This window comes from Strix uralensis, chromosome 10 (genome assembly GCF_047716275.1).
Source record: "Strix uralensis isolate ZFMK-TIS-50842 chromosome 10, bStrUra1, whole genome shotgun sequence".
NCBI classification, from domain to species: domain Eukaryota; kingdom Metazoa; phylum Chordata; class Aves; order Strigiformes; family Strigidae; genus Strix; species Strix uralensis.
In genome coordinates, this window is record NC_133981.1 from 21,664,795 (window position 1) to 21,681,017 (window position 16,223).

The 16,223-nt window shown below is 37.0% G+C and overlaps 1 protein-coding gene across 4 annotated transcripts in view; it reads left to right on the forward strand.

Annotated features, from left to right (window-relative positions):
- Nucleotides 1-16,223, forward strand: part of SLC6A11 (solute carrier family 6 member 11) — a 109,556-nt gene that overhangs the window by 41,317 nt on the left and 52,016 nt on the right. For all 4 annotated transcript variants that reach the window (XM_074879697.1, XM_074879695.1, XM_074879699.1 and 1 more), the window contains exon 7: nt 10,259-10,393. In XM_074879697.1, coding sequence (XP_074735798.1) covers nt 10,259-10,393 — 135 coding nt within the window. The remainder of the gene's footprint in view (nt 1-10,258; nt 10,394-16,223) is intronic.

Below are 16,223 nucleotides of genomic sequence, written 5' to 3' on the forward strand. Positions count from 1 at the left end.
TGTGTACAGAAATTGCTATAGATAGTGCTTTTGATGGATCTTAGTTTATGTATTTGGAGTATTACTCGCACCTTTTCTTCAGCAAGAGCATACAGGGTATCTGCTTGGTCCCTCAACTCGAATACAGAAACATGAGAGTTGGTATCCATTTTATAGCACTGACTCTTAGTGATGCTTCAATTTCATATTTCTTCAGATGAAGTAGAATAGATATAATCTCATACAGATAGTTTGTCCTCCACTAGTGATAATCTATAGAGCTTCAAGACTGGCTCATTCTTTGCAATATACAAAGCAGTTTATAGGTATCTATCCCCACTGCACTGCATGCAAAGGTTAGAATTCTATCAAATTCCTGCCAGTGGGAAGGCAGTCTCTTTAGTTTCTACAGTCAATATAGGGCAGATTTTTGGCTTTATCTACAATGTAAAGATGTCTTTGTAGTAGTTTTGTTTACAAGGCTGTCCTTGTGAGATTTACAAACTTTAATTCTGTATACCACCCCAGTGTCAACTAACATGGATTGAATCCAAACTCACTCTTAAGAATGGGAAAGCTTAATGAAATAAATTACTACACGACCAACAAAGGCAGTTTCAGGCAACTGCTGGTGCTATGTTGGTAACTAAAACACATCCCAGAGAAGTGAGTTGGCTGCCATGCACCTGCTATTCTCTTCTGCTGCTTGGCAATTGAAAAATTTGTGTGGTTAAAAAAAGAAAAAAACCCTCAAAACATCCTGTATAAGCTTTATTGTGTCATCTGTAGAAAGTGTAAGGCACTGCTATCACAATCTGACACAAAGAATTAACTGTGATAAAAACTTTTTTGAGTTATTTCCTGTGGCTATAAAATGTGTTCATTGCTATCTGAGATAACTAACTGTAGTTCAGGTCAGTAAGTATTTTTGTGGTTTAGTTTGTATGTCGCTTGTTCCCGGAGTGTGTTACTGAGGTTAGAATCTCAGTGTCCCAAGTCTTGGATGAACACAGTGAGATGCCTCTGTTCCCCAAAGAGCTTGCCTTTACATCCGCATAACAGACAGTCAGAGATCTCTGTTGAACTGAAGGGATGAAGGGAGAGCAGAGAGATCAAAGCATTTGCCTAAGATAGAAGAATAAATCTGCGGCAGTAACATACTCTTAAGTTACGCTGTCTTCCAGCCCAATGTCTTTATTGTGTGATTCCTCTAATTTTTCATACGGATCGCATCACCTCTTCTCAGACTGAAATTCAGCTCAAAACCACAATTAAATTGCAGCATGCTGTCAGATCAGCGTCCTACAAGTCAGCCCTGAGGTGATTTAGGGGCTACATTTAGAGGCTGTATAGTAGGGAAGTTACAGTGCAATAAGCCTTTAAATAAAATAAAGATGTGACTAACTGCATTATAATAGATATAGTAGCCATAGGGAATGGAAGTGTAGAGAATGAGGGTTTGGATGGTAAGGGTAATTGCTAGTTTAGGTGGTAAGGCTATTAATTATATTTTTGTTATAATTGTTATACTTAATGCACAAGTAGTATTGCAAATGCTTTATGGTGAATACATCGCTCAGCTGTCACCATGGTGATATGGGCCTATATTACTCAGTGAATAATAGAAATTTGTCTGTCATCCTGTGGGTAGACAAACACACACCTTTTTCAGTAATAAACAATTAGCTCTTTATTATCCTATAAAACATCCTGAACCATAATATCATAGAATGGTTTCGTTTGGAAGGGATTTTTAAAGGTCATCGAGTCCAATACACCAGAGAGTTTCATGATTACAAAAATTATCGAAAGAAAGAAGAGGTATGAGCGTGCTATAGGGATGTCTTTTTTGCCTCCTTGTTTACAAATCACTTTTTTCCCAGCATTTTCTCCACAAGATTAAATAATGCTGTGGTACTCTTAGAAAACTGCAGGATTGACTGATAAACCATTTAGAGATGGCCACTAACATATCTGCTTGAGTGCTTGGAAGACTGATGGACTACATATCAAAAAGAGGCTCATGTGTGACTAGTTTTGGTGCAAAATCCTAGGGAAATTTCTATTGTATTGATGTTTCATGGTTTTAATAGTTGCAATTATTAATTAATTTATTTATCTAATGTAGCTATGCATTTATTTGATGACTTCTCATATGCTGGCTACAGTGTCTGTTCTCTTCTTACCTCATTCCCAGTCAAGGGCTTTGTGCAGATAGTATATTCTCATTGTTATACTGATCTTTGCTGACTGGCATCTTTTACCTTTTGTGGCTACCTGAAGAAGGAGAAGTTCTAGGTAGGAAACCTCACCTACTAATCCTTTCCATAGATAGCATTGTGTCTGCTTTCCAGACTGCATGCAGTCATCTTTTTTCCTTGGTGGTGATGTTTGGGAGTGGGGGGTGTGTGTGTTTTTTTTTTTTTTTGTTTGAGTTATTTTTTGAAGACAAGTGAGGAAAATCAAGCAGGACAAGCAAGCAGTCTAAGCTGGAGATAATAAGGAATATTCTGGTCAAGCTCTGTTTCACTGGAACATGTAGATTCCCTGGAACTAGTCATTCTTCAGAGCAGCTAGTAATTACATGAGGACAACACTCACCTGGAAAACCCAGTTTCATGTTCTCCAGCAAGCAGTCAGAGGGCAAACAAACTTCTACTGTCCTCTGGATCGGAGGAATGAGTTGGCCAGAAATTTTGAGTTTGTTCAAGTGCAGGTTTAAGATCTTACAAATTTTCTTACATAAGGAAAAAATCTCGTGTCCTTTTCTGACCCATGAGTCTTTATCTGCTTTACAGGTTAAACATTTTTAGAATATGTCAGAATCTAATGACAGGTGCCTTCAGGGAGAGGGAGAGCTGGAAGGCATGTCTAGCCTAGCTAAGAAATCAAATTCATTTGGTGACTTATCAGTCCCCCATTTCTGCCTGTGTAAACTCAGTAAAATAAGTGGAAATTCAGGTGCTAGTATGGGATAATTCTGACCTGCTGTAAATTATTTACATAGAAATGGGATTGTCTTGTATCAGGAATAGTCATCCCATAGTAAAAGTTTTTTAAGAAAAATTAAGGTTTCTGTGCATATATGTAGCTAATGTCAGTATCTGGCTTGTGTACAAAGGCAAACTAGATGGCATTCGGAAGTCTGAAAATCATGAAAGGATCTGAAAAGGAACAGCTTTGATTTATAAAAGCTTGAACTTTTAAAAGACCTTTTCAAAATTAAAAATCTCTCAGTTGATTAATTAGTCCTAATTTATATTTAAAATTCTTCCTGATTGATTTTTAAAGTTGACTTTTACTTGATTAAATAGCAGTCTTTGATTTTGAGATATTTGTGGCCCTGCAAATTCCCTACTTGATGGGAGCTCTACATAAACACTGTTGCTTGCAGTAATAAGCTTAGCGAAGATGCTGAATTTTGCTTCCTCCCTATCAGTCCTCCTTTCCTGCCCACAACCACAGGGCAGGTCTTCCTCTTTGTGCACTTGAATGTTAACCAAAAGAATAAATTAACATTATTCTTTTAGATATTCATAGGTATAGGATACCATTATTTCATTTGCCTTTCTAGTTCGAGGCTGGCCCATTTATGGTGGAGATAAATCAGTAGCCTCTTCAGGGTAAAAAGCTGACCCAAACCAAAACACACACACCCCAAACAAAACAAAAAAAACCCCACCACACCCTATACTAGGGACAATAATACCCTGATTTTATCATCAGATTGCTTCTTTTGTATTTACACTGGTCGGGCTGTATCTGCTTGCCAAATTGTAGTGCTCATTTTGCTAAAGGTTTTCTGCAACTTTCTGCATTTGAAAATTATACTACAGACCTCCTCTTGCTTCACAGAATTATTTTGGGCATACTGTTTTTACAACTGTTGGAATTTTTGCATTGGCAGTGTATTAACAATATGTTAACGACGTGACAAGCACACTTTCTAACAAATTGATAGCATACTCTTAGGCGTGCTAGTGTTTAGAGTTGGCGCACGCTTAACTTTTTTTATCAACATAACTCCTCTGAGGACACTCAGGCAGTTGGTAAGTGTAGGATGAATATTGAGTTTGGACAATATAATTTTGGAGACTGAGGAACAGAAGCACTGGGAGGATGCAAGCCATGGTACTGAGTTCCTGAGATTTCTCTGAGTTGTATTTACTATAGATATTTATCTAGGAAGTAAGTCTTCCAGCTGTCCTCCTTCGGCACTTAATAACAGCAAAAAATATAGTAGCAGTGATGAAACCGGATGGCTAACAGTCTCACACTTTCTTAGTTCAAGCTGTGTCCCTGTTCAGGCTAGCAAGGTTAGCATTGTGTGGATTCACCAGTGAATCTTTCTGTACACTTCAGAGCAGGGTCTCCAAAAACTACTATAGACCTATGAATTAATTTGTAGACTGCGTAAGCTTAGGGTAATCATGCAAATAGTTTCCTGTGAGCCTTAATCTAGATAAAGTGAGTCTCTTCTCTTGATGCCCTGAATCAAATTTTACTCTGAATTTGACCAAGGCCTATTCAGACTAGAATGGATTCTTGAAATATATGCAACTGTGATTTAAAGACATTCTTTCAGGATCCAACCCATCTATTATGATCAGTCCCGCTTTTTTTAGAAGGTGTAGGCGCATTCTTTGTAAGTCATTAGGTCATTATTAAGCTGTGCATGCATATAGTCAGTTCCAGAAAGAATCTGTTTATCTGCATTTACCATTATTTAGTGCTTAAACACAGGTCTGTGTTTTAGTCTGTGTTCTTAGTCTGTGTTTTCCAGTTGTATGGATCAGGCAGTGTCTGCAGAATCACTGAAAATCCCTTCTACTCACATAGAAAGGTTTCTTTCTGAAGGAGACGTGGGGAGTTTTGTACCCTCTTATTGTATTCAAACACTGAGTTGAGAAGTAAGGATAACGAAGGAACTGGGGTGTTGTTGGGGGTGTGGTGTGAAGTTCACCAGTTCTGCAATGTAGATACAGCTATCTTCCAAGGTATTTGTCTTGAAATCTCTCAGGCCATCTTTATGACTATTTCTGTTTGGTTTCTCTGGGTAGTCTAACAGATGAATGTTTTGGGGCAGCAGTATCTGTTAAATTAGGGAATTTTTACCCAAATACATGGAAATCTAGCTTTGCATTTGATCTAGTAGTATGGTTTTTTGATTAAATTGATGAGGCCTGTAGACCCCATCAAAATAACCAACAAAGTACAAGAGCGATTTTAACAGAAATAAGAGAGACCATGATTTCAATGGTCCTAGGCAATCTGGAAACAAAAACCAGCTGTGGTAATTATCTGGAAACTAATTTCAAGTAACACGTATTTAGAAAACTTGATGCTGCTGAAGGAATATTTATAGGGAGAAATAGCTCATCATCTAAGTGAACAGTTCACTCACTTCAGCTGGGAATGTGAGCTGCTGCAGTGCATTGATATTGTCTGCCTTTGGTACTTTTTCATTGCTTTCCAATTTTAGCTGTATTTCTGGACTGCCCTGATAGAGGCTGTTAGAACACTAGGGTCCCTCAGCACTCAGTCAAACCTTCCACCATATTTTTCTTCCCCTCTTTTTGGATCTTTTGACTACAGGTAGACAGTTTTTTGAACGCAGAATACGTCACTGAAATGGAATTTGGGAAGTGATGAAAAGTTCATAAAGTCAGACCAGATGTAAGAAATAATTCTTGCTGAAAAAAATAGGAAAAAAAGATTTTTCACCCATTTTTTTAATACTGAAATTAAGCTTATAAATAATTACTTTGGCTTGTTAAAGCATTTTTCAGTCAAGAGAGATCTCCCTTCCACCCATTCAGGAAAAAGAATGCCAAAGCAAAATGGAATAGAATGTAATTCTTTTGTATTGACTCAAAATGAAGTTTGGAGTTGAGTTTTCATTTCATTGTAAAGGTAACTCTTTCAGCTTGAGTCAGACTTTTATTTACTCATTTATTTATTGACTTTCATCACCACATGGATAAAAATGATAGATAGAAATTTTTCCATCCCAGCCCATGACCTCAGTGTGCTGTGGCATTAGAGGTGTTTATTCCTTTCTGCTGTTATTGTGTCATGTAGAATCTTCTGCTTCCTGTGATCACTGTGAATTTAACAAGCTACTTGCATACCTTCATTAAGTGTCCTCTCCTGACCCCTATTTTCTAGCTCTTCTTGCATTCCCAGTGAATTTTTCCTCTTTGATACTTATTTCTCAGCTCTCAAATCTCATTAAATTTTCTTACCTGTTGGTTTTTGAACTTTTTTATACTCCAGTGGAAACTATCTGAAGAAGAAGAAATTCCAAGAGGAAATTCTGCAGTTTGTAAGCAATCTGGTTAAGGGTGGTTCTCAAGATTATTCTGGAGCAAATTTCCCTCTGTGGATAAACAAACAAGACAAACAGAAGACGATGCCGAATAAATCTATAAAACACACAGAGAAAATAGAAAAATCAGTAATTTTGCTGATTCTGATGAATCATTATAGTGCAAATAAGCTCGATCATTGCAGCTTGCAGCAAAGAATTCCCTAAACTTCCTAGCCTCAGAAAGTTATATTTCCTTCATTGAATTCTAGTTCAGTTATGTTCTCAGCAAGAGCCAACCACAGGATTAAACTTCCCTACTTCCTATTCATGCCTTACCTTGCTAAGAAGCTGCTGTGAGGTAGTGTGTGAGCATCAGGCTGGTGTGTTCTGTAGTAGCTGCAGCCAGAGAAATCTGTTTTTAGTCTTTTAGATTTCTGTGGGTGTGTGACTCAATTCATTGCATGCAGGGCTTCTTCCTTATTCTCAACAGATTTATCATGTATTTCTTCTATGTTTTCTTACAAGCCAAGTCACCTTCACTTGAACTTGTGTGGCATGATCTTGTCAGAATGTTCAGAAAAGCACCTTTTCATTTAGGACAAGTTCAACAGTCCCAGTAGCCAGATTTGAACCTATGCACCATATTTATGCTTTAAAGATACTTACATATGAAAAGATGCAAACTGGCAGCTAGTCAAGTTCTCAAGATCTTTATGGTGCCTTACTCATGAAATCATTGCGTAGATACCTTGATGTCTTTATAACTAACCTTGAGTGCTGTAAACATTTAAATCTCTTAAGATTTTGGTATTTAAGGTTCCAGTACTTGGTACTTAACTTCCAATACTTTGGTACTTAAAGCTCATGGCAGTCAATTAAATATCTATTTTCAGGATCTTTGGTCCTAGTGTACTTTCAGTCAAGCACCTAAGTATGATTAAGAGCTGTTAGATGTCCCAGTAGGTGCCTTTCCACATACTTGTATGTCTAAATATCTTTGTAAACTTGTCTTTCAATTATATTGTAATAGGAGAACTTGGTGCAAAAACTAGCATGCCAGAAATTTTGATTTTGTTTCCAACTGCTTAAACACTGGCATTGCTCTGACAAGGGTTTAAAAAAAGCATTTTGAGCATTGGAATGCAAATTAACATACCAAGCAATTAAAGTCAATTAAAACAGGATGCAGTGTAATTAGAAACAGTTGTGTTCACATTTATATTCAGAGAGGTTTGATGTGTTGAAAGAAAAGAAAACAATTCAGGAAACTTTTAATGCCTACAGATGTGATGATGATACTAATAATGGCATTTGATTTCTAAAATGCCCCATCCTCCCTCACCTCATGAGCTCTTGAGAAGCAGGATAAAATGAGCAACGAATGCACTGGATGCGATGGAAGTAAGTGGCTCAACATACTGGGAGACTCGAACACCACCTACAAGTCATGGCCTTCTCTCCCCTCTCTGAATGCAATGCACGTACCTGTTGCAGTACAAGAGAAGCTTGAAGTTTTAGTAGCCTTATTAGCTGTATAAGTACTAGCACTGATGCATTGTCAACAATGTCAGTTGGCTCAGGAAGGGTGTTATCTTTCCCACACATGCTTCCTTGGTATCTCTTTCATTGTTGTTCTGGATATCTGTATCAGTACGTATTGCCAGAAATGCTGAGCCAATTGCGCTCTATTTATATCTTCTTTCTGCATGGTAACCAGAAAGGAAGGAGAGTCCTCATTCCTCTAAAGCCGAGGCACGACTACCCTCATGATAAAAAAATTATGCTAGAGGTTGTGGTTCTAGTACTTGCTATAATATTAATAGGTGTGGATGGGCCGTGGAAGACATTTGGAAAATCAAATGGAAAAGTGTGAAGTGTAGCTCTACAAGCCTGGATGCGGGTGTGGGATTACAGACTACTGTACAAGGGTACCTTTACCTGACCTCCCTTGGGCATAGAGATGAGCTCTTTCAGGTCTTCCTTCATGGAGCTGAGTGACAAAATACACCCAAAGGAACCTGGGAAGAAAACTGTGTCTACAAAATTGCAATCTGTTTCCTGATGTAAAACGTTTCAAAGCAGTGGCAGAATGCGCAAGATAGCAGGCTGCAAACCAATATAGTTAATGAAGTATGATGCAGTGCAGTGTTATTCTTTAATGTTAGAACAGATATTCAGGTGCAATCCCTTCCATGTCATCAAATGTGTATGTCTCATGGCTCTCCTCTATTAAGTGCAACTACTCATTTAAAAGAAGTAGAGGAAAATAGCTGGTAGAGAATTAAATACAGAAACACAAAATCCACTTGCTGGCTCCTCCATCCTTTCCACCCAATAGAGGACTCAGAGCAGGACCATGTCTGTTCTGTGTGTTTCTTCTCATTACCCGATGATCCATTGTTTTTGAAACCTAAATGTGGAGAGCAGTCTGTTGGAGACAAGGTCTGTTTGAACTCAGCCAGTCATATCAGTTTGCATTTCCACTAATAGTCAATTATAATAAATGTAAGCACTGGGATAAAGCTTTCTGTGTTGCACTTTATTGACCCTTGAATTCAGCAATTCATGCTTCTGAGACCTATAGGAGTATAACACTTGTCTCCATTTCCTGGTAAAATCATGGTTTGTATTTTCAAAAGGGATAAGACAGCTGAAAGATCCATAGATGCTTACCTCCTGTTAAGGCCAGTGAAGTGTCTTAAGTCTGTTTTGGGCAGCTGGACATGTTTGAAGATCTGCCATGTTATTTTAAGTTCCTCCATTTCTGGGCATACCAGCTGAGGTACACATGAGATGATTTCATGTTTGGGGTTAAATATTCAGCATGGTCTGAAAACCAAATTTCAGTTCATTAGTCATGAAAATGTGTTTGAGAATCCTTTCATGGGTGCATTCTCTGATGTATCTCTTTCATTTACATAGGCATGAGACAGATAATAAACTTTTGAATTTAAAATGCATATTTTTGAGGGCTATACAGCTTGTATTTTTCAGCAAATGATTTTTCCCATTCTTCCAGCTTGTTAAGTAATTTTGACTCGTGCAAGGCATGTGTATAACAGTATCATCTCATTAGGATATTTTATACCTATTCTGCACAGGCAGAAATGGCTATAGAGAATTATGGAGAGTTAAGTTTAAGGTATGTTATTATTTAAAGGAAATATTTATAGTGACATGGAATTTATCATTTAATCCATCTCAGAGTTTTTAATAGTTATATACTGCTCTCAGGTTTGTGATTGTAAAATGGGATCAATTCTGCTCAATTTTTCCTTTGGAAAACATGACTTCTTGCAGGTGTCCAGAAAAGTTCACTTGCTTGTGCACAGAGTGAACTGATTCTGAAGAAAAAATGTGAATATATGTGAAAACAGAAATTGCTGGGCTTGAGCACTTAAGAAATTTTGCCTGACGGTGCTTTGCATGATAAGGGTACTATAGCAAATCGTAAGGAGATATACATAGCATTTAAACTTTAGGCTTGATGAAATGTTTATTCCTCACACACAGTTACGCAGGCAAAGCAGTCTGATGAGATGACAGTTTACTAATTACCAGGTGACTGAGAATTCATTGTGTATGTTGTTATATATGTAATACAATTAATTCCTTGCTATTATGAGTCAGTTTCCCTGTGTCTGTGTTTGGAATAGCATGTGGTATAGTGTACTATGCTATAGTGTCTGGTCACTAGTTACAAAGAGAGATTAAATAATGTACTTAAAGGGAACTTCCGAATCTCTCTATAAAAAAGTGTTGACCTTTCCTACAAGACATAAATACTTTGGAAGGGAATGTGGTTGGAGGACAGAATTCACCTGCATGAATAAAGGCATCAAAAGCACTTTCCCTCCAGAAAAGGATTATTATTTTTTTTTAATCTAATAGCAAAATGGATGTAGAAATGAGGTGGTTTTGTTGCAGTCGGAAGAAAATATTTTTCTAATGTTTGCTTCTTCCTGCTAGGTTGTGTATGTAACAGCCACGTTTCCCTATATCATGTTGATGATTCTTCTGATTCGTGGAGTAACGTTACCAGGTGCTTCTGAGGGGATAAAATTCTACTTGTACCCTGACCTTTCTCGACTGTCTGACCCACAGGTAGGATCATGGTCCATGTATTTATTTTCCTCTCTTAACTGGTAAAAACTGCGAGTTTCTTGATTTTAAAGTTTGAATACAGCTGATCAGTGGATAGTTGTTCATTGTTAGAAAGTAGGAATTGTGGATAATTGTTTAAAGCCATAACTGCTTACATGTGTTGGAATATATGATTCTTTTAGTAGAAAATTACCTTGCTTGATAAATCAAAATTTTCAAAAGCGTTCAGTTGCAGTTGCTGCTTCTTCCACTGAGGGACACGAGTATTGCCACTGATTCAACGGGAACAAATTTAACTGAGACTGAGACTTATCCATTTTATTCTTCTTTGCTCATTCTAAATCTAAATCTCAGTCAAGATTAGTAGAGAAATTAATCATTCAGATGATTGTTGTGTTTGAAGCAGAAATCTCTATATGCAATCAAGGAGGAATGAAGTACTCAAGCCAGGAACTCTGTCTTTTTCATTGTTTCCAGAGTAGAGTTGAACATGGAAATACTGGATTTTTTTTTTTTTTTTTTCAGTGACAGATAAGTACAACAGTTGTTACATATAATTTGGGTGATATCAAAGAGGGAAAATGACACAAGCTCTACAAAACCTGACAGGTTGCAGACAACATTTTACTTATCTGGTTTGTCAGTATAAAAGACATTGTACAGTGTTACTCCTAAGGCTATTACAATATTAAATGGATCCTGAGATGGAAATAGAAAGGAAGTTTGAGAATAGTTGTCAAAATTAATTTTTTAAATCTGCGTATTGAAAATGTGTCAGCATACTGTTTTTAACCTCTGTTTACTGAAAGTGTGTATTTTGTTGCAAAAGACAATAGAGAGGACCCTTCAGGTTATTTCCTTGAAGTGTCTGAAATGACTGACTCACATAAACTTCGCTTTAAACAAGTAATATTTCTACAGAAAAAAACAGCAAGAAAGAAAAAGATTAAAATATTGAAAATTTTAGATCAAAATGTAATTATGTTGCCACTTTTGGATTCAACAATGTTTCCATCGTTCTGTGTCAGCATAGATGGGAAGTGAAAGAATAGTTGTGAAAGTGGTATTAAAACATCAGTGATGTGCTACGGCTTAGAGGTGGCCTCAGTTCACCTGAGAAATGAGCACAGTAACAGAGAAAACCACCAGGATTCTCTGACACACTCCCAGTTACCTGTTTGTAACATATAATAGACTCAGACTGTGGTAACTAGCAAGCCAGTACAATTTCAGGTGAACCCCGTGTATCTTTACTCATTTTAGCAGAGACAAGAAATTGGACTGTCGTATGCGTATCTGAGGACATGGATGGTTTATTTTGCCCAGTTTTAACTAGTGTTTCACTATTGTGGGGTTCTGACAACTAAAGTTACCCACTGCCTTAACAAAAAGTGTTCCCTCGTACTCTTTTCTTGTACTACACCATGATGATTCCTCCACCTGCCAAGTCTGTCGACCTGGTATGAATTGAAGGTCGTCCTGCTGCTTGAATGTGGATTCCTTCGCTTGTCCACTGGTGTGTGAGGCCTGTTAACAGGATTTTGCCCTGCATGTGGATTTTTCACATGCCACTGAAACCCTTGCTTCTGTTTGTCATTGAGGGAGGGCATGCAAGCTTAAGCAACATTATTGTCAGGCTAAAAGGGGTTTTTATATGCCTATTTACTATACTGTTGCCATTTGTAAAGAAATACATTGTTGCCATGACAATTTCCAAAGCACATAGTGGTAGTCTAAGCAGCCTGTGAAGCACAAAGCACTTAAAAGACGCGTGTGCATGTGTCTGTCTGTCCCACACATATAGCTCAGCTGATACTAGAATGTCTTCTGGGAAGGCTTAATGGATTGCTTTAAGAGCCAACTTCCTTCTCTGTTTCAGTGAGGCTTTAACTGACATGTACTTACTTCAGCCTCAGTATTTTAAGCTTCTTTTTTTAGGAAAGAAGCTGAAGTAGAATGCACCATAACAGAGATTGTGAACACTAATACAAGTAATTTAATGGTAGTATGTGTGATGAAATGGTTTTAGAGAATTATTTTTGTGTTGAAAAAAATGCTATTTCATTGAAATGTTTTGTTGAGACCAATCAATTCAATTTTTGAAGAAAGATTTTTGAGTTATGGGTGGGAGCTCTGGCCAGTTTTTAAGAAGTGAAGTTTAGCTTCTCAATGTTAAAAATAGAATTTGGCACAACCTGTTTTGTTTAAAAAAAAAAAGCAAAATGGAATTGGTTCAGCTTTATTGCAACTTTTAATTGGTAATAAGATAGATAGACATTTTCCATTTTATGGAAATGTAGAACTTAATGACATTCAAAATGACGGATTTTTGCATCCAAAAAAAGCCATTCCATAAGCCTCTTCTCAGTTTGTTCTAGAGACTTTTGCCGAGAAGCAAGTATAGGACAACTGAAGTGACCTTGACATTTGTGCTTCCAGTTTTCATCTTTACTCTTGTTTATTTGTATTTACTCCACAATATCAAAGCATAATGCATGCGTACTAGCAGAAGTTGTTTTCCTCTGCAGTTGGAGGTCTGTTTAAATAATGTTCCAGGGAGACTACTCTGTCTGTATTAGGAGAGTGGTATTTGAACCACAGTGCCAACTATGTTTACTGTGGATTAAATAAATTAAGTTTCTCTTCAAGCCTCACTTTAGTTTGAAGTTCTTGAATCTTTTGTCTTTGTGCAATTTGCATTCCATGGTTAGTTATAGCTTTCTAAGCAGCTATTCATCTGTCTTTTCAGTTCCTCTTAGCTTTCAAGTGCTGTGTTCTCTATTTCATTTTTATATTCTATCTTTTCAGCAGACTGAATCCTCTTGGTCTGAAAATGCCATCTTTTGTCCTGTGTATCTGTAGAGCTCATACCAATCACTTTTCATTATAATAGTGGAGTACTATATTTAAGCTTCAGAAATGCTTTGTTTCATCAACAGGAAGGTCTCTATAGCCTTCATGCTCAAATTGCCTTGAAATATGTCCCTCTACCCCAGTCTGGAAGACACAGGTGCTGTTTATAGCTTAAATATGGGGTCTTTCCTGAGTTATAACTCACACAAAAAACATATTTTGCAAAGCTAATAGGATTGTTATGGTTTTTGTGTGCAAGTCTGACTCAGAATATAGTTCTGGTTGTCCCTCAAGAGATTTAAGTCACTTAATATGTAATGGTGCTTGTGTGTGGTACTCACTGCTCCTTTTTTGGGAAAACATTTGGTTCTTCCTAATGGGATTTTCCAAACATTTGTGCATGGAAGAGGTTAAATCAGTTAGGGATTAGCAGACATACCAGTTTGATGGATCAAGGAGTTATATTATGGCCAATGATCTGGAAAAACACACTCATGTAAATTTAAACGCTACTATAGCAGTGGATTCTTAAAATGAGGAAAACAAAAATAAAGCCTTCGTGTTTATTGTGTGCTTGTATGCTAATAACTGGCTGAGTTACTGGTTTTTTATTTAAAAAATAAGTATTGTTTTAATGAAGATATTCATTATAGCATCTGTAGGGGTGAACATGTCAACATAGTCAGAATTGTACTCTCCTCTGAACAGTTGGTGCTTATCAGAATCTTGAACAAATTTAATTAATCTGGGTTTTGCAACTGAATTGCACATGAGAATACATTTCTATGTGGGAAGAATACGGGTTGTGCTTTATCTCTGATATACTCTTGTGAATGTTTAGCATGATAAATGACAGGGCAAATTACACATAAGGTACAGGAAGAATCTGAGAAATCACAGGATTGATTTTAAATTTCTCTGATCTTTTATTTGCAGTGGGAAAGCGTTAACATTTCAATAGAATTTCTGATTGTAGAAACGTTTCTACAATTCACCTCTAGTAGCTCAGCTATGAGAGTTCAACTATTAGGTAGCTGCAGATGACTTTGCAGAGCCTCCAGGTGTTTCCTGTGGCTACTTGTGCAGTGGGTACTCCGCCCAATTTGAAAATGGCTTCCAGAAGGACTTTTCCCATAAATTTCCTTGACACTGGAATTTGGTTGACTGGCTTGTAGCTCACTGGATCTTCCTTCTTGCCCTTCTTGAAAATAAGTAACAAGACATGAATGCACAGCAATGAGCGTCAACTTAACCTGAAAAACCCCTTACACTAGATAAGTCTTATGGTACAAAGATGGTGTTTTCCTTACATTGCCCTCTGTCTCAAAAATTTCTTTCTTCCTTCATTTTTCTGTGGGGCATTTAGGCTAAGTTTTCATGGTCTGTGTGTTTAGAGAGAAAAAGAACATTTTAGTACATTGGATATCTGTTTTAGGGAAAGCACTTTTTTTGGTAGAAAATCACTTAGAATAAATGCACTTTTCCCCACCCCCCACCCCCTCTGAAAACGGTAGTTTGCATTATGTACTCCTTAATTTTCAGGTTAGCATGAGTTTATTTTGCTAGTTCTTCACTCCTTCCTTGACATCATCTTGAGCATATACATAATAATGAGCTATATTGAGCATATACATAAAATTATACTTTTAAAAAAGATGCTACTCACCAAAGCTGTAAACAATTGCTATCCAATTGGGCTATTTATAATATGCATATGTGTGAGATGCATTTGGGAATACTGTATAGGTGTAGTGATAATAGTTTCTTAAATTCTGTTCTGAAAATCCAAACTGGGAATGTATTTGAGAATTTATCTTCCGTTAACTTTTTATTTCCAACTTTTAATAATGCAGAGTTGTTTTAGCGAGAAGAGCTGCAGCAGTAATGCCACTCTGATTCTTTACCAAGAACTCTCCTCTTAGCAGTAAAAAAAATAACCCAGATTGATTCAATCTCAGTCCATGCAGCCTTGGAAGAAAGCAACTATCACAATTGTATCGCCACCTTGAGGGCGAATGAAACCTATGTTTTCAAAGGCAGAAGGAAATAAAAATTCTCTCCTAGCTTTGAAAGTGGAGGAAACTGTTGCATTTAAACAGAATTGTTATGGTTCTGTCTTCTTTAAAAAAAAAAAAACAAAAAAAAAAATTGTAGAAGAAATTGTTATTTCAGTTTTGGGTGATTTGATGCTCAGAAAATCAAGGGAACTGTCTGGATTCCTGAGTAGTGGATTATAGACCTGTACTGTACCTATCTAAGCATACCGATCCTTAAAATTGAAACCTAGGAATCTTCATATGTTGGAAATGAAATGATATCTAGTTGCTGGAGAATTTTTTTATGCTTTTATTTGTTTGTAATGTGACAAGTGAGAAACTTGCAGTCTAATGAGAAACTTACTTCGTAGAATGGGTTCAGTACTGGATGGTAAGCCTAGTTTTTAAGCATAGTACTTGGAGAAAGGGTTCAGAGGCGGGTCACATCTCCTAAATCTTACCAGCCTATTAATGCCACTAAGTCTAGTAATGCCTTCAGCAACTTCCTGCATTTTTGTCCATTATAGGAGTTCGTGCAGCCATTTTCAAAAAAACAATTAACTGAGGGAAAAATACTAGTAATGAGAGAAGGAAGATGTCCAGTTCCCATCACACCCATGCAGTTCTGTTAACAGCTATGGAATATAATCTTTTTCCTACCAATTTTCTTCCCATTTTCGGTATTGTTTGCTTCATCAGGTATTCACTTTCCGAACCAGGCAGTTGTAATGCACGCGCATGTGAATTGAAGTAAATTTAAGAGTGAAATGCCAGAAATTCATACAAAGGCTATAGGTATGAAAATCCTTAGGTGAATTTAATATCTATATGACTACAGCTCCCACTTGATGCATATATCTTTGAACAAACAGTTTTTGTTCATTTGATATGGAAATTAAATTTCAAACTGTCCTTTCTATGAAAGGAAAAAACTATTGCTG